The following is a 27,795-nucleotide window of genomic DNA, read 5'->3' on the forward strand; positions in this document are numbered from 1 at the left end:
TGGGTGGAGCTTGGGTATCTGCGGGGCCGCCTCTTTTGGGGAGCTGGTCTGGCTTAAAGCTGAAAAGGAGGAGCCTGTGGAGAAAGGGGCGGAACTTTGCGTGGGGACCGGGATCTTTGGAAATTGGCCGGAGGTGGAGGGGGGCGGTGTTAGAAGGGACGATCAACTTGGAAAGTGGGCCAATCCGTGACGCAAATCCTCTAGTCCCACCCACCCCCCCAACTCCGCCCCCCTACTGCTCCGCTCCTCCGCTTCTAATTGGTTCTGGTTTCTCCGCCCGCCAGACGTCTTCGCCACTCACCAGAGGCTTTACAAAGGCGCAAGTACCCGGGTGAGGACCTGGACGCTGAAATGAACACGGCCCGGATTGGGCACCTGTGGGCCTTATTTGCATGGAAGATCAGGGTTGGCTGGCCTTCTGGGTGGCCTGGGCGGTGTTCATCCGGCGCGTGACCATCACAGCCATGGCTGGGCTTGGGGCTACTTTCCGCCGCTTGGGCGCCTTGTCCGGAGCTGGAGCCTTGGGCTTGGCCACCTACGGGGCGCACGGTCAGGAGACTGGGGATGGAGCTGGGATCGTGCTAGGGGCGACCTTTGGGGTCTGGTGCAGGGGCGGAGTCTATAGGAGGTGCCAAGGCTCCAATCGACCAGACAGCCCGGGGAGTCCTAAACCTTTTCAAGTCCCTCAGCCCGGTCCAGTTGGTTCCCACAACTGCCATGCATGTATCCAACAATCAGAAGCCTCCTGGGAGCCCCTTTCTCGCCAGTGTCCATTTGGGTACCCCCGGGAGTCGGAGTAGTCAGGGCTGGTTCTAGAACTGGTAACCTTTGCCTCTTCTTTTCACAGGCGCCCAGTTCCCGGATGCCTACGGGAAGGAGGTGAAGTAACTGCGCTGGGGCTCTCCGACTTCCGGGTCTATGAGGGCACAATGTCTGGGGTCCCTGAGGGAAATAGGAGAGGGGCGAAGCGCGGGTCTGCAGCCATCAGGGCTGCAAGCCTGAGGCGGGGGACTCTCGAGAGGCAAGCTGGGACTTCAGTTGGGAGACGGACTTTTGTCCGTTGTGTCCCCACGGGATCCAGGCTCCTGCGTTGCTTAGGAAGTCCCCCCATTTCTCTTTCTCTTACAGCTCTTTGACAGAGTCAACAAACACCACTTCTTACACAGCCTGGCCCTGTTAGGGGTGCCGCACTGCAGAAAGCCCCTTTGGGTAATCTTCCCCATTGGTCTAACCCTGATCAAGCCCCACCCACTTCTCCTCCTGCTCTGTTTTTACTAGCCCGTATTCTTCCTTGTTTCTCCTCCAGGCTGGGTTACTGCTGGCCTCTGGAACCACCTTATTCTGCACCAGCTTTTACTACCAGGCTCTGAGTGGAGACCCCAGCATCCAGACTTTGGCCCCTGTGGGAGGGAGCCTGCTACTCTTGGGCTGGCTTGCCTTGGCTCTTTGAGCTTCCTTGTATTTAATTTCTGGGTACTTTTTTGAGAGTTGGAGCAGGGAGGCGATTAAAAGAGAAAGGCAAGTAAAGAACTTTGGAGTCTTTGTTCATCTAACCTCTTGGAGGAGGAGGGATAGAGATTGTCACCCTCTGAACTCCCTCCTTTTCCTGAGACTAAATCACTGAGCCTTGGGTCTGGGGATTCTGTTCACTTCAAGTTAACTTGTTATGAAGTTCTTAAACTGGTGGGCATAAGAGTCATAAAGAATGCTTGAAATGCAGGTTCTAATTGAAATCTTCTTTGGGGCGTGAGAAGCTGTATCGTGTGGTTCTGATGCTCGTTAAATTTGAAGATTACTATAGGGCAGTGGTTTTCAGCCCTGTCATTCCACAAATTTATTGAGCACTCACTCTAAAAGTCAGGGTTAAGGCAAGGCAGGACAGGAGGAGTGCCATTAGTTACAAACTACTTTGGAGTTCAAAACAGGGACAGAACATCATGTATTGGGGGCAGAAAATGCTTCACAGTGCTTGAAATGATCCTTAAGAGAACTCTTGTGTGGAGGAAACTGAACAGAGATGGAGGTGGGCAGGGGAGGAATATGGAGCCACATGAGTCTTCAATGTGAGCCAAGTTTCTGAGTTAGAAAAGGAGTGAAGAAAGGTGGTGGGGCAGGCTAGAGTAGCACCAACAGCATGTAGAGAACTAGAAGATATTTAGGGGGCCGTGTTTAAGTCATCAAGTGTTGATCATAAGTCAGACATTACAAGGAGATTCAACTGTGAACAAGACAGACGTCATCCTTTCCCTTGTGGAGTTTCCCATCTAGTAGTGGAAATGAACCTTAAACAACGAAACGCACGAATATGTCATTGTGAGTTGGATTGTGTGCTCGGAGGAAAAGCCCAGGGAGGCAGTGAAACAATGGGGCAGTGGAAGGCGGTGCCCCTTTAGATGAGAAGGCCTCCACTACAGCTGGAACTAACCATGCGCAAAGTGAAGGGGAAGTGTATTCTAGGCAGAAAGAATAGCTGGCAAAACATGTTGAAAAGGAGCAGTTCAAAATCCTTGAAGCAGGAGAAAATTGGGTGAGTTGGAGAAAGAGCAAAACCAGTGTGGCTGACGTAGTGAGTCAGGGGTCCCGGATGGTCAGTGCAGGCCTTGCAGGCGGTGTTAAGCACTTGGAAATTATTTGTAGTGCAACAGTAAGTCATTGAAAGGTTTAAAGTGAGAGAATGCTAGGATGTGACTTATATGTATAAAAGATCTGGAGAACCAATTGGAGGAAGATAAGGATGCAACAGGGAGATTAGTCGGGAGGCCACTGAAGAGGTCCGGGTGTGGGATGATGATGGTTGCTTGCTTAAGGATGGAAGGATGATGAAAGGGTCCAATTCAGAATATATTTTGAAGATAGTGCTGATGGGACTTGCTGATGGATTGGACATAAGGGGTGGATGAGAGGGAGATTTCTGGTTTACACACTTGGTTGAGTGGAGGTGCAGTTACCCAGATGAAAAAAACTAAAGGAGGGGCAGATTAGGGGGAGGCGGGTCAGAAGGTTAGTTTGGACATGTTGTTTAGGAGACATCCAAGTGGAGGGCCCAAGCAGGTAGTTGGGGAGCTCAGGAAGGTGTCTGAACTTAAGAGAGAGATTTGGACTCAAGTTTACTCTGCAGCCCACTCTGGTCAGTCTTCCATCCTGTTTCTTCCCCATAAATGCCATTGGAAGAATCCTGTGAATCACTGTGACCTCCTGGTGGCCAGATCCAGTGGGTGATTTTCAATCTCGTCTTCCTCAGCCTTTCTGTAGCATTGGACACAGTTGGCCACACTGTCCTTGAAACACATCATGTTCCTTCTATGATACCACTCTTCTGGTTTTCTCTGTCTTTGTGGCTGCTTTGCCAGCTTCTCTACCTAGTTTAAATCAACAGTTTCCAAATTTTAATGAAAAAAAATAGAACTCTTATGTATACATATTGTAATTTCATCCTTTTTAATTTCTATTTTTGTATATGTTTTATAAAGTGCATATCTGTAAAGTATATTGGAGATGTATACTTAACTTTTCTGAAGGTGTACATTCAGAAAAGTACAGACCATTTCTTTAGGTAATCTCATTCAGCCCCATATCTTTTGTTACAATCTGCATACTTTTCAACCCGGAATTTCTGTCTTCCACCCCAGCCCCGACTGAGCTCCGGATTCCTGGAGCAGCTGCCGTGTGGAAGAGTGGAGACCTGAAGGAGTTAAGTGATGAGAGAGGGGGGCATGTTCCAGAACAAGGCAGGAGCTTTTGAGGCAGCCCTGAAGCAGGAGAGAGCCCAGTGTGTTGAAGACCTGAAAGAATTTCTGGTGGCTGGCTTGAAGAGCATGAGAAGGCCAGTAGTGAACAATGCGGATGGTGGGGCCCAAATGGTGGAGGGCCTTATGCTGAGAGGTTGGACCCTCTTGAGGGGAATGGAGAGCCACTGAAATAGATCAGGGAGGAGGCATGATTGGAGGTGTATTAGTAGAGGATCACAGTATTTCTTCATTTAAAAATGAAAAAAATAAGGCCTCAGAGGGGACCTCAGAATGGCCCAGAACGCCAGCGGCAGAGCCCACACTGGATCCCCAGGCTCCCACCTCCCAGTCCAGTGCTCTTGCTGCATTTCCATCCTACATCTCAGGTAGTGTCTGGGGCACATGGAACCTCCAAGTGGAGGAGACTCCGGCATCCGGAACAGCCACCCTCCCTGTAATATGATCCCTGATGCCTTTGCTTTGGGCCAGACTCTTGGGGAACTAAGATAAATAAGGCCTGCTTGATAATTGGTCCCTGTTATTACTGTACATTGTATCCGGTCTTCTCAAGAGTCCTGCAAGTTAGTGGGAAGTGAGGATAAGAGAGATGAAGTAACTTATTCTTTTTTTTTATTTTTATTTTTTTATTTTTAAAGATTTTATTTTTTTCCTTTTTCTCCCCAAAGCCCCCTGGTACATAGTTGTATATTCTTAGTTGTGGGTCCTACTAGTTGTGGCATGTGGGATGCCGCCTTAGCGTGGCTTGATGAGCAGTGCCATGTCTGCGCCCAGGATTCGAACCAACGAAGCACTGGGTCGCCGCAGCGGAGCACGAGAACTTAACCACTCCGCCATGGGGCCAGCCCAAAGTAACTTATTCTATGTCATACAGCTAGGACCTGGGTAAGCTGGATTCAGTCTCTCTTCTATCCAATTCCCAGAGCTAAGTTTTTTCCTTCTTGTTCATACCTGAGCTAACAACTGTTGCCAATGTTTTTTTTTTTTTCTGCTTTTTCTTCCCCAATCCCCACAGTACATAGTTGCATATTCTAGTTGTGGCTCCCTCTAGTTGTGGCACGTGGGACACCGCCTCAACATGGCCTGACGAGTGGTACCATGTCCACGCCCACCATCCGAACCGGCAAAAACCTTGGCTGCCAAAGCAGAGCGTGCGAACTTAATCACTCAGCCACGGAGCCAGCCCCACGACAGACCTTTTAAAAAATAATTTGATACAATTATTACAGTAATAATACTGTACAGTAATAATACTGAGTGTTACAAGTAGATACAGAGGTGGGTTTGTTTTGCATTTGGGGACTGGTAAGACTTCCATCCATCTGCTGGGTTTCAGCATGAATAGTTCACCAGAAAAAAGGGACAAGATCACACTGGTAACAAGTCAAGAGAGAGAACAGGAGTGCTTGGAGCTCAGGACAGAGTGAGCAGGCAGGAAATGACCAAACAGAGGTAGGGTGGAGTTCACACTGAAAGGTCTCCTGGGTCAAGCCTGAGTCAACCTTGACTTCCCTTTGCCTCACATCATATATCCACGCCGTCATCATGGCTCAAATACATAACCAGAATCTGCCCATTTCTCACCACCTCCATTGCTACCACTCCAGCACCTGGTCTGAGTCATCCTCATATCTCACCAGGCTTTTTGCAAGAACTTCCTTCTGCCCTTGCCTACCTACAGCCTGCTCTGGACAGAGCAGCCTGAGAGAGAGAGAGAGAGGGAGGGAGCGAGCGAGCCTTCTAACACAGTAGTCCTCAGCCTTGGTTGCATTTTAAAATCTGCTGGGGAATTTTCAAAAAGTTCTTAGGTCTGCACCTCACCCCACATATTCTAGGTAAATTGCTATGAAGTGGGGCCCAGGCAGAGGGATTTTTAAGGCACCCCAGATAATTCTAACTTGTGGCCACAGTTGCAGACCACAATTTCAGTATGTAAGTGTCATGTCTCTTCTCTGTCCAAACCCTCCAGCACTGCCCATTTCACTCAGAGTATAATCCAATGGTTTAAAAGGCCGTATGTGATCTGGCCTCCTGTGACCTCTCTTACCTCCCCCTGGTTCATTCCATTCCATTCTAGCCACTCCAGTCTCCTTTTTCTTGATTGAACAAGTAAGGCAGGCTTCTGCCTTGAGGCCTTTGCCCTTGTTCCCTCCGCCTGAAACACTCTTCACCTAGAGGTCTGCAGGGCGCCATCCTTGACCTTCCCTTAGGTCTTTGCTCAACTATCACCTTACTGATGATGCCTTCCTAGTCCACCCTCTTCAAAATTGCACCTCCTGCCCACCCCTCTCTGTCCTCTTTATCCTGCTCTATTTTTCTTCATAGCGTTTATCATCATCTGACTTAACAATGTATTTTATTTACATTATCTGTCTCTTTTCCACTAGAATGTAAACCCCAGGAGATCAGGAATTTTTGTAAACTTTTTTTGACCGCTGTATATTCTTATCACTTTAAATGCTGTCTGACATATAGTAAGTGCTCACTAAATCTTTGTTGCATAACTGAATTTCTGTATGTTTACGTGTTGTGGTGGAGGCTGGTCCATGGTTTGGGCCATGTAGAATCTGTGGCACTAAGGGGTGCCAGGCACTTGGGTCTGAAGCAGATGATGACTGAAGCTGTGGGAGCACCTGACCAGCCCAGAGGAACATGGACATAGAGGCAAAGGAACTCCCCAAACTTGCATCTCCCTGTATTCATCTTGATGAGTGACACCTCCACCTGCCTGGTGACCAGGCGCGCACCTGGGGTCATCCTGGACTCCTCCCCTCCACATCTCACCCCTCAAACAAATTCTGTATTATCTAAATATCTCCAAAACCCGCCACTTGCGTCTGTCTGCACTACCACAGCCATCCTCTCCCCCCGACTGCTGCCAACAGCCCAGCCTGAGTGCCTCTATTGTTCTCCACACTGCAGTTTTAATGGTTTTTCTAAAACATTTGACCTCCGCCGGTCTTAAAATCTTTCAGTGGGCTACCTGCTGCCCTTGGGGCCAAGTCCCAGCTCCCACAAGGCCCTCTGTGCACGCGGGCTGGACTCCCTCTCTAAACTCACCGCTCGCCCCTCAGCCTATAGGCCCCCAAAGGGCAGGACCTCCTCACGCCTGCAGGCCCCGGCTCAGGACCCAGCCGAAGCGACTCTTCTTGGGAGAAGCCTTTCCTGCTGACCGCATTGCCTCCTCTGGCCCCGAGCCTCACCTCACGCACACTCATTACTGACACTGTTTGGCGGCCTGTCACCGGCGTGGCTGGGGGCGCCTGAAGTAATTGCAAGATGTCTGTGTGGGTGCTGCTGCGCGAGGGAGAGGGGACGGCGAGGCAGCCCCAGGGAGGTGGAAAGAGAGCCAGGAGCCAGTCTTAGAAGCCAATGGGTGAGTGTGCAGGGTGTTCCGCTGCGTCAGCGAGGCCCGAACCGCCCTTGGGAGGAGGAGCCTGGGGTCTAGCGCCGCGCAAGCGGCCCTCGTTCCCACCAAGGGGCACTGAGGACTTCGCGCCCGTAGACCTGGCGGGGGTCGCTTGGCTAGGTCTCAGCCTGCTGCCCTCCCCAGGCGAGCTTCCTTTCTGGCACTCTGCATCGGAGCGGAAGGGGCGGGAACGCAGACAACGAGAAGGAGCCGGTGGTCCAGGGTCCGCGGCCCCGCGGGAGAGCCGGCATCCTCTCTGCGCAGGCGCGCCACCCAGGCCGGGAGGGGTGGGGCCCGGACAGGTCGAGGGGCGGAGTCAGATCCTGGGCCCGCCTCCAGTAGCTCCTGAGAGCCCTGGTGCGCTGGGCACCCCGGCTATTCTAGGGGCTTCAGGTGAGCGGGGGGCACAGAGGGGTCAGGAGACCTCCCTCGAGGTCCGGTCGTCGGTCTGACCGCAGGTCCTTCTGTCCTGCCGTCTGCCTACAGCCGCCTCCGCGGAGAATGGGAGAACAAAGGGAGGGGGCGGTTCTGGGGCCCCTGAGGGAATCCGGGGTCCCAGGTACCCCGCCCCGCCCGCTGACACTTTCGGTTTCTCTCCGAGTCAGAGGCGCCGCCCAAGAGACCCTGGGCCGGCGCCGGGCGCAGCTGCCTTTCGGCGTTTGCCTGTCCGTCTTTGTGTCTGTCTCTGTGTCTGTCTGGCTGTCTCCGAGCTTGCCTCCACTTCTAGAACTAAGCTCCTCGGACACCGACATCCCGCCAGCCCTCGCCCCTTCCCCATGGCTGGTAAGTGGGCGCAAGGCTGAGGGTCTCCGTTATCCCCCCACGGACTTGGGAACCGGGTGTCGAACACATCCTCCGGGAATGTGCTCGGACTGGCTGAGTAGGGCTCCTCCCTTCCTCCCAGGGAGCCGCCGCCCTGCTCCCCCGCCCCATCTTTCTCAGTCTCTTCTGACCGCATTTCCCCCGTGGCCTCGCGGCCCGTGGGCTAAGGGGCATGGGGATGAGGCCGCGGGTCCCTTTCTAATCTACTCCTGTCCCCTCACAGGCCACTTGGCCCCCAAAGACTACGCCCCTTCGCCCCCACCTCCCTACCCTGTGACCGCCGGGTACCCGGAGCCAGTGCTGCATCCTGGGCCCGGGCAGGCGCCAGTGCCCGCCCACGCGCCTGCCCCTGCGCCCGGCTTCGCTCTCTTCCCCTCGCCTGGCCCCGGGGCCCCAGGGCCTGTTGTCCCCTTTTTGCCACTGCCAGGGGTGCCTTCTGGCCTGGAATTCCTGGTGCAGGTGAGTGGGAGGGAGAGAGGAGTGACGGGGAGGGGACCGGACGTGCAGGCCCGCCAACTGACGGCGGCGCGGCCCCTACTCTCTTTCCAGATTGATCAGATCTTGATTCACCAGAAGGCTGAGCGAGTGGAAAGTGAGTGGAAGGAGGAGTAGTTTAGGCCTCGTGATGGGGACAGTGATAGTGGGCTGTTGGGCAGGCGCCGGTGCCTGAGCCTCAGCGTGTCACCCCTTGGCAGCGCTTCTAGGCTGGGAGACAAGTAACCGGTACGAACTGCGCTCGGGGACCGGACAGCCCCTGGGTCAGGCGGCTGAGGAGAGCAACTGCTGCGCGCGTCTGTGCTGTGGTGCCCGCCGGCCCCTGCGTGTCCGCATGGTGGACCCCGGGGACCGAGAGGTGCTGCGCCTGCTCCGCCCCCTCCACTGTGGCTGCAGCTGCTGCCCTTGTGGCCTCCAGGAGGTGGGCGGGGAGGGATGGGGACTGGGAGAGACTTCGGTCTTAATGGGGCCGGCCAGTTGTGGGGCAGGATCTGGGAGAAGGCCTGGGAGGAGGCGTGCTTCAGGTGGGAGTGGGCAGGTGGGATGGGAGGTCTAGTGAGGGGGATGACAGGTGGTCTAGTGAAGGGGATGGGAGGCCTCGTGAGGGGAGATAGGTGACAGACCTGGACTGATGAGAGCTTGGGCCAGGGTGCCCTGGCTCAGCAGTGATCCTGACTGCCTCCCACTCCAGATGGAAGTACAGGCTCCACCTGGCACCACCATTGGCCACGTGCTACAGACCTGGCATCCCTTCCTCCCCAAGTTCTCCATCCAGGATGCCAATCGCAAGACCATCCTGAGAGTGGTGGGGCCCTGCTGGACCTGTGGCTGTGGCACAGACACCAACTTTGAGGTACGTACCAGGAATAAGGGGAGATTCCTGGGAACTTCATAAACCAAGATGATGCATGAGGCAGGATGGCCAACTCTAAGGTCAAGACCCTGAGCTCATCAACCCAGATCCACTGTGACTCCTACCACATTTCCAGTTTTCCTCCATTCAAAAAGAGGATGGCCCCGTGGTCTTACGAAAACATGGCAAAGACGGTTTCATCTTAAGGACCAGTGCTGATTGTTACCTGCAGCCCTGTGTTGAGGGAGGAAAACTCTAAGGCCAGGCTGGATTTAGAGTAGAGGATGGTTATTGAGTCTGTCATGGACTGAGCCCATGTGGCTGCTGTGCACGAGTCTGTGAGTCCAGGCCCTAGAGCAAGTACTCATTTAACTTGTTAACATCCTGTCGCTTGCCCTGCCAACCCAGAAGTCCAAATGGCCCCTCCAACCCGGAATCCAGGTGATATCCTTCGGACCATGCATTCCAATCACCAGCCTAGGGCCTGGAGAACCCAAGTGGTGACTGTTTCGAGTGAGGCCTGGGAAGCACCTTCCTTTCTAGAAAACCAAGTCTCTTGAGTTCTTTAAGGGATAATTACCTGTGCGGATAAAGGAGAAACAACAGGTATAATCCTGTAGACTTCCCAAGGCTGCTGATGAGGTGCCCTATCTAAGGTTACTTTTAAAAACTGAGTCACCTTGGTAGCTGTGGAAAGTTTCTGTGATGGGAGCTGGCTGGAAAAGAGATAACTGGGTGACCTCTGGATGGGAATATGTAGACTGTGGGGTTCTCAGAGGATCATAATTATGAATGGGCCATATTTGGGGCTGTACTCTTGGGACCGAAGGGCTGGCTGGGAGAGCCCTGCCCAGCCTGAGACTGGTGTGCAGGAAGTGCCCAGAGCTGAGGACTGGGGGAAGGGGTGGGGCAGGACACAGAAGGATATCACTCTAGTTCTAGCCACTGGAGAATGAACATATGAAAAAGGACGAAGGAGTCACTATGAATTACCAACACCCATGTCGGCATGGCCTATTGCTGCTGGGCCCAGAGAGGCCAGTGGAAATCATGGTCCTCAGGGGCCACTTACTGCTGCCCCCTCCCCCTAATAGATGAGCTTGGATCCCCTCTAGATGAGGCTTGCATGCAGTTCTGCACAGGGCCCTACCTACTTTACAGATCAGAGGAAAGCCACCCCTTTTGGCAGACACAGCCTTCTAGGAGCCTGGTTGGCTGGTGGACTGTGGCCAGGAGTTGGCAGCCTCCCTTGCCCTCTTGGCCAAGCTACTTTGTGCAGGGCACAAACTGCACCATCTGTGGGTGGCAGGGACTTGGTAACCAAACAAACCTAGCAACCAGCCACACACTAAGGAGATGAGACTATATTGTGCTTCCATTTCTCCCAGCAAAGATGTTCACTTGTCATGTATGGCCTTTCAAGAGCAACAGATCTGAGTGTGAATCCTGATTTTTGCTCTATACTCACAGTGTGACTTAGGGTGCCTCAGTTTTCCCAGATGTCACATGGCTGTTGGATTCACTAAGTGTAGAGCCTGAACATTTCATACATGGCAACTGTGGGAGTGAGGCTGGAGGCAGGTGAGATCAATTGCATCCTCCCCAGTTGGGTCCTTCCTTCCTCCTTCCTCTCTGCTGACAGGTGAAGACTCCAGATGAATCCCGAAGTGTGGGCCGCATCAGCAAGCAGTGGGGGGGGCTGCTCCGAGAAGCCCTCACGGATGCAGATGACTTTGGCCTACAGTTCCCGCTGGATCTGGACGTGAGGGTGAAGGCTGTGCTGCTGGGAGCCACGTTCCTCATTGTGAGTTGGCTGCCTCCGCCCCTGCCCTCCTACTTCTCCTTTGCTCCCACTCGAGCCTTCGTTTACTTCCTGGCCTCCCGCTAGGAGAGGGTTAGGGACAGACTTTATGGGGGGCTATGGTTCCAGACCTGGTTGTGATAGCTGAGCCAGGCTGGCCCAGCCAGATCTCCTGTTGACAGTGCCCTCCCCTCAGGACTACATGTTCTTCGAGAAGCGAGGAGGCGCTGGGCCCTCTGCCATCACCAGTTAGAGGCTGCCTCAGGGTGAGGAGACCATCACCTCAACCAGAATTCAAGATGGTCACCTGGCCTGGCCCCTCCTCAGAGGCAGCACCTTTCCTCCGTGTACATACACTACAGGGGAGAGACAGGGATGCCTGAGAGGCGCGGGGGGCCGTGGCACCCCATTCCCCACCCTCCTCCCCTGGCTTCTTTCACCTATGACCCCCACAGAAGGGTATGTATGAGAGCCCTTCCCCTGCTACCTCCCACCACTGTCTCCGGCAGTCCCTCAGCACACAGGCATGTCAGCTTTCAAACTTTTCCTACCCACTTTCTCCCACCCCCTTCTAGGGCCTCTGCTGCAGATGAGGCCTTTGGAATCCAGGGCTCTGGGGTTTTACAACAGGGCTGGGGTGGGGAAGGGTAAGCAGCACCAAAGATGGCAGACATGGCCATCCTTCCCCTGCATCAGCTTGGCCAATCAGTTCAGCCTCAGACCATGGCACTCTGAGGGGATCCCCACCTGCCCACCAGCAGCTGTAGGGCCTAGACCCCAGTGCCAACCTCCTCTCCCCCTTGGGCCCTGCCCACACCTGGTGCTTGCTGCAACTTCCTGTGCCTTACTTAACCACCTCTTCCTTCCCTTGCCCTAGGAAGGAAACTGCATCTTTGTATGTTATATTCATATAAACTTTGTAACTTTTTGGACATTGGAAAATGTATGTAACGGGAGAGGGTAGAAAAAAGATTTGGTGTAGGAAGAAACAAAAGGAAATATGACAGCTGGGCTGGGGAGGGGCTGGCCTGTCTCATTATCCATGCTGCCAGGATCAAGTGTCTTTGAGTCTAAGAGAGCAACTTTCATCATCCATGATGACCCCAGACGAAGCCAAGGCAGTTTGGCTTCCATCATCCAAGATGGCTGCCCCCAAAGTCCAGTATGGTAGCTGATGGCAGTTCAGGATGGCTATTCCCCTGGTCCAGTATGGCTACTTGATCATTCTTTGTAGTGAGTAGAAGCTTCCTGTGGGTATGATGTATAGCAGCTGTGTTCCTCCAAGACCTCCTTTTGGTTGGGAATGTGGTGGGCAGAGTAAATTAGATCCTTCTATGACCCAGCCAAAGGAGCTTGAGCCCTCAAGAGGCCAAGGGGCAGGGTAGGAGACACTTGTCAGTGCCCGACCCTGGGCTCCTCCTGTGTCAGCTACAGCAAGATCTCTCCAGGTGGGAAAGTCTGCTCTGATAGGACCTTATTCTGCTTCTGCTTGGTCCCATGTGGCCAGGCCCTTGGTCAGGCTGGTGTCTGTGCCCAAGGGAGTAGAGCTCAGGGCCGGGCCAGGACATAGCGACTGGCAGCTGAGAGGTCCCACTGGTAATGCTCCAGGATGCGCCGGCAGTCAGCTCTGGATCGGCTACTTAGGTGGAAGAGCTGGTCTACCTGTGGAGGCAGGAGGGAGGGCAGCTGACTGCTAGAGGGCAGGGGCGGGAGAGGCAGGAACCTGAGAAGGGTCTGGCTTTACCTTGAGGTTCCGGATGGCAGAAACCACATCTCCCCCAGTAGCCCTCAGTGCTGCCTGGCATTCCTGGTGGGTGACTCCATGCACGCTCAGCTCCACCTGCAGGAAACAAAGCCTCGCTTAGGCCCACACCCCAGCCTGTAGCCTCTTCTGGACACCAGGCCACTTCAGGGAGACCTCACCTCCATAATCCTCCTCTGAAACTCGGAGTCGGGTGAGAGGCCTCCAGAGGGGACGGTGGCTTTGCTGGCTCCTGGCACGCCCATGGGGTGACTGTGGGGGGGTTCTCTTTTGGGCCAGGGAGGCTGCTCCCTGGGGGTCTGACTGGGCTGAGAAGAGCCTGAGGCAAAGGGAGGGCGGGGTGGCAGGCCTGGAGGTCCCTGGGGCACAGCTCTGGCATGTCGAAGTTCCGGTGGGCTGGAACCACCTCCTGTGGGGCGGGGACCCAGGGACAGAACCGATTCCAGACTCTTGGAAATGCCTGCACAGTTGAGAAAGAAATGACCTGAAAGGAAGCCCGGATGCCAGGCCCTGCCCTCCTGTTCTATGTCTATGCTGCCCTCAGGGTGGTCCTTGGGTTAGGTGGGATAGTAAGACAGGTGTACAGAACAGACACCCAGGCCCAGGCAGCTGAGGACCCAAAGAACTGAGAGTGCAGGGGCTACAGAGGGGAAATGCTGTTCAGTGAGGAGGGCAGACCTTAGAGTACACCTAGGATGTCAATAGGCAGAATGTGGGGGAAGGAAAGCATATGCAAAGCATGGATTCAGAGCAGGGGGCAGAACTAGAGGGTGGTTCTTGATCCTCAGAGACCCTGGAGGCCCTGTCCCCACCTCCACGCCCACCTTTCATCTTCTGCAGGGGCACACCCCTTCTCTGGCCCCGGGCTGGAGGGGGATCCCGAAGCTTTGCCTTCACTCTGTCCCTGTTGGAGAGTGATCCATTCATTCTCCACACACACCCCACAGATCAATGTCCCCTCCCAAAGAAACTCTCTGGGGCTCCCACCCAGAGTGGAAGCTCCAGCTGGGAGGCAAGTCCAGCCTCCCCATCAGCTTCGCCCTGGCCCCCTCCCCAAGCTTCCCTTCCAGAGAAGTTGCTGAACTTGGTTAACTCCCCCAGTCTAGCTCTGCCCCCAACTCTTTCAAGTCCTCACCCATCTATGCTTCCCTGGCGACGTTCTCCCCGGGCAGGAGAGCCTCTGTGGACTGGACGGGTGGCTGGCAAGCCCCCCAAGTCTGCCAGCGTCACTGCCGAGGCTGGGAAGCTGCCCACTTTGAATGTGCGACCATTCTGGCCCTTCCAGGTTGCAGAGTCGGGGCTGTGGGAAGAGGCACTGGTGAAGGGGATGGGGGCGGGGGTGGCACGCGAACTGGGCTCTGGCCCACATTCAGCTCACAAGCTGTGGGCCATGGAGCCACATCTGCCTGGAGGAAGGGAAGCCTTTTTCTTCCTAACACAAAAGGGCTCTATGGGCCTGTGGTGGCTCCAGCGGGGAGGCCAGCACTGTGGTGGAGCTCTCGGGGCCCAGTGGGGAGAGGAGGAGATGAGGCAGAGGATCAGGGTTCAAGGAGCTGGGGAGAAGCAGAGATGGGACCAAAGTCAGGAAGGTTGAGAGGGAGTCGTCCTCCTGGGGATGGGTGGGAGGCATGGGGCCCTCACCTGCCCTCGATGATAGTGATGGGGTCCCCAGACTCCATTCTCAGGGCACCTAGCTCTGTGACATCCCTCACACAACGTCCCTCAGGAGGCCAGGCCTGTAGAGACAGGAGGAAAGGGTGGCTGGGCTTGTGGCCTGAGTCAGAGGGGTAACATCATGGGAGCAGAGAAGAAAGGAGACTCTAATTTATGCACCCACCAATCAAACCCATACCAGGTATGTCCTTGTCCTCGCCCAGGGTGGGACTGTCCCTGTCCCCCAGTTGTAATCCAGTGGGGGAGACAGACTGGATGCCATGCCAAACTGGACACAGCCCAGGGGTCAGGGAGCAACAAAGGGGGGCCCTGTCTCTACCTAGGGGGACCAAGTGGGGAGTCATCCTGTATACTGCTTTTCCTCCACACCCAGGCCCATCAGATCTGCCTCCCAAGCACCTCTGGAAATTTTCCATTTCTCTCCAGTCCCATGCCTTGACTCTCACCCAGACATCTTCATATCGCTTCTGCTTCACAGCCATTGTCACCTACCTAGTCTGCCCATCTTCAGTATCACCTCTCTAATCCATTCTTGCACCAAGCCAGAGTGATACAACATATAAAGATGGCTTGTAACTCCCTTGCTCAAAACCCTTCCAGGGCTCCCAGGTGCCCTCAGAGTAAAGACTAAATAAAACCCTTTGGAGCCAGCCCAGTGGTGTAGTGGTTAAGTTCACACGCTCGGCTTTGGTGGCCTGGGGTTCATGGGTTCGGATCCCTGGAGTGGACCTACACACTGCTCATCAGACCATTCTGTGGTGGCGTCCCACATACAAAGTGGAGGAAGACTGGCATGGATATAAGCACAGGGACAATCTTCCTCAAGCAAAAAGAGGAAGATTGGCAACAGATGTTAGCTCAGGGCCAATCTTCCTCAGCAAATAAATACATACATACATACATACATAAACTCCTTTAACAGTAGAGTATAGTGATTTAGGGAACACCTCAAGTCAGATTTGCTGGTTCAAATCCCAACTCTTCCACCTACTGTGTGACTTTAGACAAGTCACTTAAACCGTCAGTGCCTTACCACCAAATCTGTAACATCGAGATGATAATGACCTCGGTGGGTGGTGAGGATTCAGTGAGTGAACAGGCATAAGGATGCATGTAAAGCATGTAGTGCAGTATCTTACACGGGCCAAGTGCTCTGTGTGTTAGCTCTGGTTATTTATCGTGCCTTACAAACCTCCCCCATGGCACAGCCCCTGGCACCTCTACCGCTTTAGTTACTTTTATTCCTCCTCCCATTCTGAACTTCTTTTCCTCTGCCTGTCAGACACCCACTGTAACCTACTGCTCTCTGCTCTGTGCTCCCCTTCTCTGGCCCAGCCCCAGCCCAAGTCCTTCAGCCTGCATCTATGTAGCCCCAAGCTGCCTCCCCAGGGCTCTGGGCTCCCTGCAGATAGGGACTGAACCTGTTTTGTTCACAGCCAGGTCCCAGATCCCAGCCCAGGAGTCAATATTTACTGGTCTTGTCCCTGGGAGAGAGAATGGAGGGAAGAGAGACTGAGTGTATCTGGGAGGCAGGGGTTCCCACCTCTTGGAGCAGCCCCTCCAGGTGGGAAAAGCTAGGCCGGTCAGCAGGATGGGGGGCCCAGCAGCGCAAGGCGAGGGCGTAGAGGGCCCTGGAGCAGAGGGGAGGCCTAGGCAGCCTGGCTCGGTCCTTCTCCAGCCTCTGCAGGATGAGGTACGGTGGGACCCCAGCCCAGGGCTCCTCACCCCCGGAGAACATCTCCCACAGCGTCACCCCAAACATCCACACGTCCGAGGCAGAAGAGAAGAGCCCGTGGCGCAGGCTCTCTGGAGCACACCTGCGGAAGTAGAGCTGAAGGGGGCCGGATATGTGCCCCTCGGAGCTCCCACCTTCCACCGAACACCCTCCCTTGACGCTCCCGCTGTCCTCTTAAGTCCTCCTTTGCACCCCCTTCTAGACCCAACGACTCCTCCTGTCCAGCCTCCCTCGGAGGACCAGCCCCCTCATCACTCCCCCTTAGCTAGTGCCCTCCAGATCCGCCCCCTCTCTTCCGGGCTCGAAGCCAGACCACCCCCCGGGCCCCGCCCCTCACCAGGCAAACGGGATGGGCCGGGGTCCGCCCATGACATAGCGGCCCCGGGCACCGCCCAGCGGCCGCACCAGACCGAAGTCGGCCACCTTGATTATTCGTGGCGAAGCCAGCAACAGGTTGCGCGTAGCGAGGTCTCGGTGCACCAGCCCGCGGGCCCCCAGATACGCCATTGCCCCCGCCAACTGCCGCAGGAAGAGGCAGAGCAGGGCCACTGGCAGCGGAGGTGTAGGGGGCGGAGCGGTCAGACGCGCGTGCAGGGAGCCCAGTGGTGCCAGCTCCATCACCTGCGGGAGCACAGCACCGCCTGAGCAGTGGTCCAGCCCCACGGGATTCGGGCCGCCCACCCTCCTGTCGCACACCAACCCTGGGGCTGCTCCAGGAGCCAGTGTCAGGCACTACTCACCATCTGCAGAGGCTGGCCCAGTACGAGGCCATGCAGTCGCAGCACGTGTGGGTGCTCCAAGTTCATCATGATGGACACTTCTCGCAGGAAATCCCCCAGCTCTGTGCCCATGGGGCCTTCTGGACCCACTCGCAGGGACTTGACAGCTACTGGGACCTGGGGGTGGGGAGAGCATCATCATGCACCCTAGGGAGCAGCTCTGCCAGGGCCAGAGCAGAGAGGGCACACAGAATAGAGGGGGCAGCTGGCCTGGGTACCCAGAATGAAGTAGGCTCCCTGGACACTCACACTCTGGCCGCTGGGCAGTGTCCACAGCCCTCGGTGCACCACACCAAAGCAGCCGGAGCCCAGCAGCTCCCCTCTGCACACAGCACTGTCTGGGATCAGACACTTGAGTCCTCCCTCTGGCTCAGGGAGGGACTGAGTGTTGTCCGAGGGTGGGGTGGTCTCCTTCTGCTCAGGGGCAAAACCCCCAAGGATCTGAAACAGGGGTGGGAATCAAATGTGCAGAACCCCGCATACCCATACCCTTCCTTGCCACTCAGCCAACCCCATTTCTGGGGCTGAGCTGGCCCTTTAAGCCTCTCACCTCTGCCCTAGAACACACACCTTGTAGACCCAGTTCTTAGACTTGAGCCCTGAACGGTGCTTCTTCAGAGCTTCAGCCAGTCTGCGCTGAGCTGGGGGAAGCGAGAATCAGAGGCTGGAGTGGTGGGGGGTCGGGGCAGGATGCAAGGGATGTACTGGCAAGAAGAGGGCTGGTGTGTGTGTGCACGGGGGGGTGGGAGTGTGGGGGTGTGGTGTTAGCAACTAACAGGCTGGAAAAGAGAGACCAGGGCCTCGGGGCAGGGGTCCCTCACCAGGCCGGCCCATGCCAATGCCATCGAGGTCCTCAGGTCTCACAAAGTCGAAGTGTTCTGGCCGAGTAACATTAAGCTCCTCAAGGATGGGTTGGTAAAACTGAGCCAGCTGGATGTCCCGGAGCAGCCGCAGCAGCCACACGGAGCCCACCTCGGGGAGCATGTCTAGAGAAGGAACCCCTAAGGATGATGCACTCTCCTCCAGACACACAGCCCAGGGTAGGCACCTGAGACACTCAGACACCAGAGATGTGGTCACCACCTCCACCCTCAACCCGTCAGAAACACTCAGCTACAGAGGGAGGGACACATCAGAGACAGCCAGGAAACCTGCCTCTCACACACACCCCAGGAAGAATGCTCCCCATACTTGAGACCTAGCTACTCTATTCCCTCACCACTGAGCAACCTGCCCTCCTTACACCTGAGATTTTAGCACTGTGCAGTCTTCAGATGTGTTGGCCTGCTCACTCTTGAGATATTATGGCACACTGCCTCTACATCTCTAGGACACCCACATGCACTGCCCTTTTAATCCTGAGGTATACCATTGCACACACTCACCCAAATACACCTGAGACCCCTTATGCACACCAGAGATGCCCAGATACGCTAACCACACCCAATCTCAGACATGCAGGTACACACATACACAGATATACACATGAACATACATTGCCTCCCACACCCAGGTACACTGCTACACACGCAGACAGACAGACAGACACACACACACACACACACACACACACACACACACACACAGACCTACAGATAAGCTGCAAAAGATGCCTGAGACACCCAGATGCGTGTCCTCTCAAATCTGAGACTTTCCCGTCTGCTGCCATAAAACACCCAGGCTTACTGCCACATACCCCCTCATATACACATACTTGAGACGCGCCAGTTCACTGCCTCCAAGACACACCGCCCCACACGTCTGCGACATCAAGGTCCACATAAACACACACAACACATAAGACATCACAGTACAGCGTCCACACATATCTGAGTTAGGCAGGCACACTGCCCCATCAGCCCAGAGACGCCCAGGGCAGCAACATTTGAAATCAAATCGGTGGTTCCGGATGGGGGGTTAGGGGCAGGCCACACTAGACTCCAGTACGGCGGCCTTCAGAGCCACCCAGGCTGCCAGGTGCACAGTCCTTTCCACACCCACCTTTCCACACCCACCTGAGCTCAGCTCCTGGTAGAGAGCCCTGCTCGCACACCTGAGTCGCTCAATCTAACTTGGCTTCAAGGCACCTCCACCAGTCTGTATTAAATAAGGCTCTAGGTGCGCCGGGTGATGGCTGCCTGCGCAAACACACTCTCCCTTACACACACCGGGACCCCTCCCTCCGCACGGTCGTTCAGCCGGGAGGTAGCGGAGGACCCGAGGCTGGGCCCAGATGGAAACCCGTCCGTAGGCTGAGGAACCGGGCGCGAGCAGGGGCCGGGAGGAGAACGCCCGGGACCAGGGAGAGTTGGCACCGCTTGCAAGGTGAGAAGGTGAAAGCAGGGGAGAGGGGACAGGAGGAAACGCGGCCGCGGGAGGGAAGGACCCGGGGAGCGGAGCGGAGACGGGCAGATTCCGCACCCGCGGACCTACCCAAGCGACGGCTGCTCCGCCAGCCCCAGCTCCGGGCGCCCCGCTTATCCAGACCTCACCTGGCGAAGGCGGAAGCGGCGGCTGGGAGCCGCCCGGGCTGCCAGCACTAAATCCCGAGAGGGGCGGGACCAGGCCGCGGAGGGCGGGACTCGGGCTGCGCCGCGCCCCCAGTCCCCTGGCAGGACAGGTAAAGGCTGCGAGGGCGGCTGGCGGGCCCCTCCCTCCGCCAGGCCGGACCCTGAGAAACCTCCCTTCCCCTGTCCTTTGCTCGCCTTCCTTCACACCCTTTTTCCAAAGAACTTTTCATCCCTCTCCAGACTTCCTCCTCGATGTCCTCCCCCATGCCTCCTCTCGCCAAAGCCTTCCCCTCTCTCAACGAGAACGCCACCCTTAAATGAATAAGCGATATCCTGATAGCGATATCCTGCCCAGGCACTGGGAATATAGGCCAAACAGGACAGGTCCCTGTCTCCTCGTAGGGGAGAGAGCTTCCTAGCACTCCAGTGGAGGAAGGCCCGCAGTGCAGGGTGCTTCGGGAGGGAGCCAGGGCAGACAGGTGTTGACCGTGGTGCAGGCAGTCAGCCCCCAGCCTAGAACAGTCTCAGATTGAAGCCGTTGTCTTTTTCCCAGCTCTGAACTTCAGTCCAATGTGCTGCACCTGAAAAAGACCTTTAGGGGAGCTCCCCAGGGTGGAACATGTGGGAGGTCTTGTGTGTGTGTGTGTGTTAGAGGGATGGGGACACAGCTTCTGAGTGGCTCCTCAGCCACATCCCAGCTTGGTACCTGGTCTTGGTATCAAAGGCAGCACTTGTGCCTCAGGGCACTCTTCGCCAGCACTGGCACTTCCTGGCTTCATTCGAGGCATAACCCCTCTCCACCATGTAGCCTCTGCTGACCCTAGGGCCGGGTCACAGTCCAAAACCTTGAAGAAGGCTCTGAGGAGGAGCAAGCCCTCTCTTTTTCTACCAAGAGTCCCAGGGAGGAAGCCACCAGTCTTAGGACATCTGGCCTGTGTCCTTCTGCCCAGGGAAGGATGTGTGAGCATAGCAGCTGCTATCCCCAGAGTCCCTTGGAGGGAAAAGGGTAAACACACGGGGAATGCCAGCATTGATGGGAAAATCGTCATAGTTCACAGTTATTCCTGTATGGTTTCCTTGCCAGGTCTTTTGCCCTCCAGCCTGGCCAGCTCATCACCCTGCAATTGCTCCCTCCACATCTGTCTTCCTTGATATACTACGGGCTCCACCCAGCAGGGGCTGGATCTGTGTTGTTAATCCTGTGTTCTTAGTAGCTGGGACAGCGTGGACATACAATGGGTCTGATGCATCCTGATTGTGAAGAAGTCTGCTCCATCTGATTGCCATTCTTTTGTAGGTGATGTCTTTTCTCTCTGCTTTTAAGATACCATTGGTATTTTGTAGTCCTATTACAAAGTATCTAAGCATAGATTACTTTCTGTTTATTCTGCACAGTATGTTTTATTTCATATATCTATGAATTCGCATCTTTATCAGTTTTGGAAAATTCTCAGCCAGTATCTCTTCAAACATTCTTTTTTTTTTTTTTTTTAAAGATTGGCACCTGAGCTAACATCTGTTGCCCATCTTTTTTCTTCTTCTTCTCTCCAAAGCCCCCCAGTACATAGTTGTATATTCTAGTTGGAGGTCCTTCTAATTCTGCTATGTGGGACGCCACCTCAACATGGCTTGATGAGTGGTGCCATGTCCATGCCCAGGATCCAAACTGGTGAAACCCTGGGCCATTAAAGCAGAGCCCACCAACTTAACAACTTGGCCACAGGGCCAGCCCTACTTCAAAGATTCTTTTTCCCTCATTCTCTGTGTCCTTTCCTTTGAGGACTCTGATTGGAAGTGTGCTAGAGGGGCTGGCCCTGTGGCTGAGTGGTTAAGTTTGCATGCTCTGCTTTGGCAGCCCAGGGTTTCGCCAGTTCGAATCCTGGGTGTGGACATGGCACTGCTCATCAAGCCATACTGAGGTGGCATACCACATGCCACAGCTAGAAGGACCGACAAATAAAAACTACACAATTGTGTAGTGGGGGGCTTTGGGAGAAAAAGGAAAAAAAATAAAATCGTTAAAAAAAAAAGTGTGCTAGATCTTTTCACTCTGTCCTCCACGTCTTTTAATCTCTTCCATATTTTCCATTCTTTGTGTCTCTGTGTTGCAATCCAGGTAATCTCTTCAGCTCTATCTTCCGGTTCACCAGTTCTCTCTTTGGTTATGTCTGATGTGCTGTTTAATCCATACAGAGGGGTTTTCTGGCATTGTTATATTCATATGAATGTTACTGTATTTTTCTATGCTGATAGTACTTTATTGAGGTATAACTTACATTCAGTAACATGCACTGATTTAACTGTACAGCTCAATGCATTTCAATAAATGTACACATCCATGAATGCAAATGAAGACCTAGAACATTTCCACCATCTCGAAAGTTGCCTTGTGCCCATTTTCAGTCAATCCCAATTCCCCGGAGGCAACTACTATTCTGATTTCTAAAACCCATAGATCAGTTTTGCCTGCTCTTAACCTTCTTGTCAATGGAGTCACACAGTGTTTATTATTTGCATTTGGCCTCTATCACTCAACATATTTTTGAGATTCATCTTGGTGTCGTCCAGGTTGTTGGTGGGAAACACAATGGCTCCATGAGCTTCTTCAGAGAAGAGCATGTGAAACCTGATTTTCCTCTGAATGTCCAGTGTTCTTACATATCTGAGTGCACTGGAGGTCATCTGGGAGTCTACATGAGTGTAGAACATATGGAGAGATATGAAGGCAGATGCAGCCGGAGAGGTTGGCAGAAGCCAAACTAGGCATCAATTCATCCTTCCAGCAAGTTTTCACTGTGCCAGGTTCTGGGGACCCAGGTGAAGAAGCAGACGCGATCCCTGCCCTGATTGGATTCATTCTACAGGGCCTGGCAGAACACGGTTGGGAGCTTGGGCCTTACCTAAAGGCTCTGGTAACCACTGAAAGGTTTTATACAGGGGAGTGACAGAACCAGCCTGCTGTAGTCAGAGGCTGGGAAAAGGGGAGAGAGAAGAAGCAGGGAGCTCAGGGAAGAGGCTCTTACCATTGGTTCAGGGGAGAGAGGCTGGCCCTGCCTAGGCCTTGTCTATGGGATGGAGAGGAGGCTGAGGATAGAGGGCGCTACTGACTGGACTCCTGGCCTAGGTCCTCTGTGCTCCAGCAGGAAACCAGAGGCAGTGGCTCAGCCCCACCTTTGTCTTTGGCTTGGAATAAACCCAGGGAATCAGAGACCTCTTATTCCTTCCCTTCTTGTTCATTTCTTACTTTTGGAGTTAAGCTACTATCTTACCCACCTTTGCCCATAAAGAAGGATGGGATGAGGGGGAGCACAACCAGACCATCCTAACCACCCTCAGGGAGCAGATCCCTTAGGCTGAGATGGAGCATCCTGCTAATAGCATTTAAACCTGGAGGCCCAGATCTGGCACCGCCCCCCTCCATCTGCATTTCCCCAACCTCTGCCCTGCCCTGCAGGTTCTGCATCCGAGAAGGATGAGCACATTCACACTACCAGGGCCAAGTCTTTCCTCACAGAGCAGGGAACCAGAAGGATAAGCAGAGAGGGCACCCAGGTTCTCCCCCCGCCACCGCCTGGCCTTGGGTTTGGGTTGGGAGTGGGGCCCGTCCCGGTGCAGAAACCTCTCCATTTCCATTGGGAACCACATTGATGCCCCCTTAGCTCCTACTTTCCTGCTCTGACCCCTGAGATCACTGGGCTCTCCCAGTGATCTCAGGACTTGTATGCATCTGTTAGTTTGCTTTCCAAAGTGGAAGCACTCTTAGATCCACAATATTCCTTTAACCTCCCAGTGGAGCTGAGGGCTTTTACAGCATGGTAGCTTAGACCTTACCTCTGGAGCCCGCCTGCCTGAGTTTGAATCTCAGCTTTACCTCATACCATCCTGTGAATCTGAGCAGGTTACTTCATGTTTCTGTGCCTCTGTTTTTTCATCTTCAAGATGAGCCTATTACAAGTATCTACCATATGAGTTATTGGAGAATTAACTGTGTCTACGTATGTGGTAGCCAGTCTCCAGAATGGCTGCCAGTGAAACTCCCCTTCCTGTGTTCACACTGTTGTATAGTTCCTTCTCACAATAAATAGAGCTGATCTGTGTAATCAATGGGATATTGCCGGAAGGATGGTGTGTGACTTCTGAGCTAGGTCATATAAGACCGTGTGACTTTCTGCCCTCCTCTCTTGGAATCCTCGCTCTGGGGGAAGCCAGCCACTATGACGTGAAGACACTCAAGGAGCTCTGTGGAGAACCTCCACATGTCAAGGAACCGAAGCCTCCTGACAACAGCCAACACTAACTGGCCAGGCATGTGAGGGAGCCCTCTTGGAAGCTGATCCTCCAGCCCCAGTCAAACCAAATCCTGCAGATTCCTGCAGCCCTGACTGACATCTTGACTGCACCCTCATATGAAACTCCAAGCCAGAGCCACCTAGTGAAGCTGCTCCTGAATTTCTGATCCACAGAAACTATGAGATAATAAATGTTTCAGACAATTGAGTTTTGGAATAATTTGTTAAACAGCTATAGATAATACAATCCATAAAATGCTTAGAATGGTGTGGGACACAGTCTCCAGACGTGTAAGCCATCATTAACTCCATTTTACAGGTAGGAAGACTGAGGCTCAGGCTGGTGAAGTGATGTTCCTCGTGTACATAGCTAAGAAGTGTCAGGACCAACCATGTCAGGCACCCGTGCCAAGTCCTCAGCTTCTTTTTCTGCCCCACTGATCCAGTTATCTGTTGTTAAGTAATAATACCTAGTGGCATAAAACAACCATTTTATTATGCTCCTGGACTTTGAGAATCTGGAATTGCAACAGGACACTGTGGGGATGGTTTCTCGCTGCTCCACTATGTCTAGGGCCTTAGTTGGAAAGACTGAAGCTCTGAGGGTGACTTGACAGCTGGAGGCTGTATTATCACTCATGTGTCTGACAGTAGATGCTGGCTTTGGCCGAACCCCTTCATGTGGATTCTTCGTGTAGGCTGGGTTCGCTCATAGCATGGTGACTGGTTTCCACAAGCAGAGGGCAGAAGGTACCAGCACCTGGGCTCAGAAAGTGGCCCAGTGTTACTTTTGCCGCATTCATTGGTCAGCCAGTCATGGAGCCCAGGTTCAAGGGGAGGATACATAGACCCAACCTCTCAATGGGAGGCGTGTCAAAAAATGTGGGGCCATTGTTTCAAACTGCTACACCCGCAGCAGCCTCCCCTGTTTGGTGAGAGGCTCAGAAAAACCAGCCCTGCCGTGACAGACCACACTCTGGTGGCTTGGCCCTATGTACACAGAAAAGAAACATAAACTCCACCAGCCTCCTGTGCAAGGTGCTCACGAAGAGCTTACATGGTGAGGGCATATCCCAAGGGTTCAGGGAAGGGGCTGGAGTTGTCAGGACACTTCCTGGTGTCTACTCTGTGCAGGGCACTGAGGAAACAAAGACACAAAACCTTAGGTGGTGGCTTTATAGGGCAGAGCATAGTGTAGAGGGAAGATGTATAAAGAACCCCACCACCAGATGTAATATGGGCCGCATGAGAGATGCCTGGAGAAAGGGCACTCTACCCTGTCTCAGGGGTTCAGGGAAGGCTTCTCAGAAGAGGCAATGTCGGAGCCAAAGGAGAAGGGTATCCCAGGAACAAGCCTGGGCAAAGGGAAGGAGACACGAGGACAGAGTGTTTGGGCAACCACAAGTGATTCAGTGTGGCTGTGGGATGGGCAGTGCCTCGAGAGAATGCTCCAGGGACATGTGGGGGCCAGATTCCAAGAAGTATTACAAAGGTAGATTACGTATTGATGAGAAGTGGGCATGTGGCATGAGAGAAAGAGGTCCGTGACCCTGTTGGCACTGCCATTAAGCGTGAGAGAGATTACATGAGGTGGGTGGGGTTGGGGGGAAGGTGGGTTTGGACATGTGGAGTCTGAGATGCCTGTGGGCATTCAAGCAGAGATTCTAGATATCTCCATATTTGGACAGCTCTGGCCTGAGGACAAAATAAGGCAGGGTGGAGCTGCCGATAGAGAGCCTTGAGTGTCAGGGTAAGGGCCAGGTCTATATTCTGTAGGCAAGGAAGAGCTAGGGAAGGGTTTAGTCAGAGACTATAATGGCTAACACTTAATGAGGGCCCATTACATGTGGGGCACAGTCCCAAGCATTTTATATGAACTTATTTGGATCTCCCAGTAATCCTGTAGGGTAAGTACTGCTGCATTTCATTGATTGAAGATATCATCAGTTCTAATATGTACCATTATGCCATGACATATCTTCAATTTAAGATGGATTCTTCAGAGATGTTAAAACGTAAACAGAAAAAAAAAAGAGCCCATAGAATCCATGAAATACATGATCTGCATTTAAAAGATGAGGCAACAGGCACAGAGAATAATTTGCGCAAAGTCCAGTAAGAGACAGAGCCAGATTTGAAATCAGGCAGCCCAACTCCACAGCCCAGCTTCTTAACCATCATTTAATGCCAGAGAGGAGGCGTGAGCAACATGCAGGTTTGAGAAGAGCAGTGTGGCCGCTGAGGGTGAGATGGATTTGAGGGGAGTGGGCAGAGTCAGGTGGCACATCTGGGAGACAGGGGTCCACAGTGAGAGGGTTTCAGAGTGGGCTAGGGGCCATAGGGCAGGAGCAGGGGACAGATAGGATAGAAGTCCTTCCAGAATGGGGAGAGCTGGTCAACCTACAGCCTGTTGGGTGTGAAAACAAGGACGACTCCAAAATGTTGAGTCTAGAAAGAGGGTACAGCACAGGAAGGTACAAGCAGCTATTGCAGACCAGAGGAGAGCTGGGGTGCCTGGGCGGGCAGGAGTGTGGCTTCTCATCCCAGCTTGGGCAGTAACACTGCCAGGCACCTGGTGGGCACTCACTAAGTATTTGTCAAATGAATGGGTGAATGAGTTGCATGATCTTGGACAAGTTGTGTGATCTTGCTGTATGATCCCTGGGTCTCATTTTTTTGTGTGTAAAATGAAGGGACTGGACTAGAATGTGTAAAACAAAATAGAAGGAACTCTCCTGGAGTGGCTGGCATTCCTCTCCCCATCCCCAGAACCTTTATGAGTAACCCAAAACCATGGTTCTAACCCTGTCTGTAAGGTTAACTGAGGTCCCATATGAGACAATTAAATTCAGAATCTCTGTAGATGAGGCCAGGCATGGGTAGTTTCAAAGCTGCCCAGGTGACTCCGATGTGTGGCTGGTTGAGAAGCCTTGCCTGGGAGCCTCCAGGTGCCCAGTTTGAAAACCACTGGGCTAGGTGAGGGCTAGAATCCCTTCCAGGCCCAGGCCCTTGGACTGAGACTTGTGGTTGGTGACAGGCCTCTCTTTTCATGTCCCATCTCCCATCCCCCCAAACCAAAAACTCCTGAAAGCCAGAGGACCAAACACCGAGGCTTCTCAACCACACCTATTGACATTTTGGACAGGCTAGTTCTTTGCTGTAGAGGACTCTCCTGCGCATTTTAGGATGTTGAGCAGCATCCCTGGTTTCTACCCACTAGATGCCAGTAGCATATCCCCCTAGTCAAAGCAATCAAAAATGTTTCCAGGGGCCAGCCAGGTGGTGCAGCGGTTAAGATGCTGTGCTCCACTTCGGTGGCCTGGGGTTTGCCGGTTCGGATCCAGGGCACAGACTTAGCACTGCTTGGCAAGCCATACTGTGGCAGGCGTCCCACATATAAAGTAGAGGAAGATGAGCATGGCTGTTAGCTCAGGCTAATCTTCCTCAAAAAAAAAAAAGTCTCCAGATGTTGCCAAATGTCTCCTGGGGTGCAACCACCCCTGACCCCAGTTGAGAACCACCGTGCTACACTCAGTCTCCTGTCCTCCCTCTGCCCTTCCCAGCTGCAGACAGAGGCCAGGCACGGGTAGAGGCCATTTGACAGCAGGTTTAGTTGGGCCTGGCAGGAGGGAGGCCTCTGTGGGAAGCCAAGGTTTCACAATGGGGGGATAGCATGCCAGCAGACTGAGTGATGTGGTCTCACTCTAGAGGGAGGGAGTTTTCCAGAACACTCATTCCCGGATTCCCAACCAGTCACAGATGAGCCAAGAGTAGCTTCTGGGGCACACAGCCTCCCGTTTCCCGGGAACAGGTAGAAGGGGGTGTGGGAGTGGTGATGTGCATGAAGGGGATTCTTTCCTTCTGTAGATATTTTCCTGGCATCGGACTGCCCCGATCTGATTGGTTGAGGACTTGGAGGG

The 27,795-nt window shown here is 53.8% G+C and overlaps 3 protein-coding genes across 8 annotated transcripts; 2 read left to right on the forward strand and 1 right to left on the reverse strand.

Annotated features, from left to right (window-relative positions):
- The first annotated feature begins 377 nt into the window (after positions 1-377).
- On the forward strand, positions 378-4,401 carry TMEM256 (transmembrane protein 256). Of its 2 annotated transcripts, XR_006890718.1 has the most exons (5): positions 378-549; positions 848-879; positions 1,129-1,209; positions 1,307-1,518; positions 3,630-4,401. XR_006890718.1 is itself a non-coding variant. In XM_046676646.1 (4 exons), exons 1-4 carry the CDS (start codon positions 393-395, stop codon positions 1,448-1,450), a joined length of 414 nt encoding a protein of 137 aa, XP_046532602.1. In that variant the 5' UTR covers positions 378-392; the 3' UTR covers positions 1,451-1,527. The 2 variants fall into 2 exon arrangements, 1 of the variants encoding a protein (XP_046532602.1); XM_046676646.1 differs by lacking the exon at positions 3,630-4,401 and having other exon boundaries at positions 1,307-1,527.
- Positions 4,402-4,863: 462 nt separating this feature from the next.
- Positions 4,864-12,058, forward strand: PLSCR3 (phospholipid scramblase 3). Of its 4 annotated transcripts, none has more exons than XM_046676644.1 (8): positions 4,864-7,122; positions 7,761-7,938; positions 8,201-8,436; positions 8,527-8,569; positions 8,673-8,893; positions 9,164-9,325; positions 10,968-11,129; positions 11,323-12,058. In XM_046676644.1, the coding sequence occupies exons 2-8, from the start codon at positions 7,932-7,934 to the stop codon at positions 11,377-11,379; spliced, it is 888 nt and encodes a 295-aa protein (XP_046532600.1). In that variant the 5' UTR covers positions 4,864-7,122; positions 7,761-7,931; the 3' UTR covers positions 11,380-12,058. The 4 variants fall into 4 exon arrangements, with proteins under 4 accessions (XP_046532600.1, XP_046532601.1, XP_046532598.1 ...); XM_046676645.1 differs by lacking the exon at positions 4,864-7,122 and adding an exon at positions 7,138-7,548 and having other exon boundaries at positions 8,673-8,830; XM_046676642.1 differs by lacking the exon at positions 4,864-7,122 and adding an exon at positions 7,142-7,548 and having other exon boundaries at positions 7,757-7,938.
- On the reverse strand, positions 12,017-19,762 carry TNK1 (tyrosine kinase non receptor 1). Of its 2 annotated transcripts, XM_046676639.1 has the most exons (13): positions 19,510-19,762; positions 17,898-18,062; positions 17,647-17,717; positions 17,326-17,517; positions 17,038-17,193; positions 16,635-16,918; positions 16,106-16,379; positions 14,530-14,624; positions 14,024-14,188; positions 13,713-13,792; positions 13,050-13,348; positions 12,871-12,966; positions 12,017-12,788 (listed from the first exon to the last, which is right to left on the reverse strand). In XM_046676639.1, exons 2-13 carry the CDS (start codon positions 18,058-18,060, stop codon positions 12,675-12,677), a joined length of 1,989 nt encoding a protein of 662 aa, XP_046532595.1. In that variant the 5' UTR covers positions 18,061-18,062; positions 19,510-19,762; the 3' UTR covers positions 12,017-12,674. The 2 variants fall into 2 exon arrangements, with proteins under 2 accessions (XP_046532595.1, XP_046532596.1); XM_046676640.1 differs by lacking the exons at positions 14,530-14,624; positions 16,106-16,379.
- Positions 19,763-27,795: the final 8,033 nt, after the last annotated feature.

The sequence above is a fragment of the Equus quagga genome, chromosome 11 (assembly GCF_021613505.1).
Source record: "Equus quagga isolate Etosha38 chromosome 11, UCLA_HA_Equagga_1.0, whole genome shotgun sequence".
Lineage (NCBI taxonomy): Eukaryota > Metazoa > Chordata > Mammalia > Perissodactyla > Equidae > Equus > Equus quagga.

What these genes read in the sequence shown, in the direction of transcription:
- TNK1 (XM_046676639.1), bottom strand. Translation starts at nt 18,060, where the DNA reads ATGCTCCCCGAGGTGGGCTCCGTGTGGCTGCTGCGGCTGCTCCGGGAC. An exon ending in CACTGCCCAGCGGCCAGAGT is followed by an intron (nt 17,194 to 17,325) that starts GTGAGTGTCCAG and finishes CCCCACCCCCAG; the next exon opens with GTCCCAGTAGCTGTCAAGTC. An exon ending in TTCAGAGGAGGATTATGGAG is followed by an intron (nt 12,967 to 13,049) that starts GTGAGGTCTCCC and finishes TGTTTCCTGCAG; the next exon opens with GTGGAGCTGAGCGTGCATGG.
- PLSCR3 (XM_046676644.1), top strand. An exon ending in GCCTGGAATTCCTGGTGCAG is followed by an intron (nt 8,437 to 8,526) that starts GTGAGTGGGAGG and finishes CTCTCTTTCCAG; the next exon opens with ATTGATCAGATCTTGATTCA. An exon ending in TGGGAGCCACGTTCCTCATT is followed by an intron (nt 11,130 to 11,322) that starts GTGAGTTGGCTG and finishes CCCTCCCCTCAG; the next exon opens with GACTACATGTTCTTCGAGAA.
- TMEM256 (XM_046676646.1), top strand. Translation starts at nt 393, where the DNA reads ATGGAAGATCAGGGTTGGCTGGCCTTCTGGGTGGCCTGGGCGGTGTTC. An exon ending in GGCCACCTACGGGGCGCACG is followed by an intron (nt 550 to 847) that starts GTCAGGAGACTG and finishes TTCTTTTCACAG; the next exon opens with GCGCCCAGTTCCCGGATGCC. An exon ending in CGGATGCCTACGGGAAGGAG is followed by an intron (nt 880 to 1,128) that starts GTGAAGTAACTG and finishes TTTCTCTTACAG; the next exon opens with CTCTTTGACAGAGTCAACAA.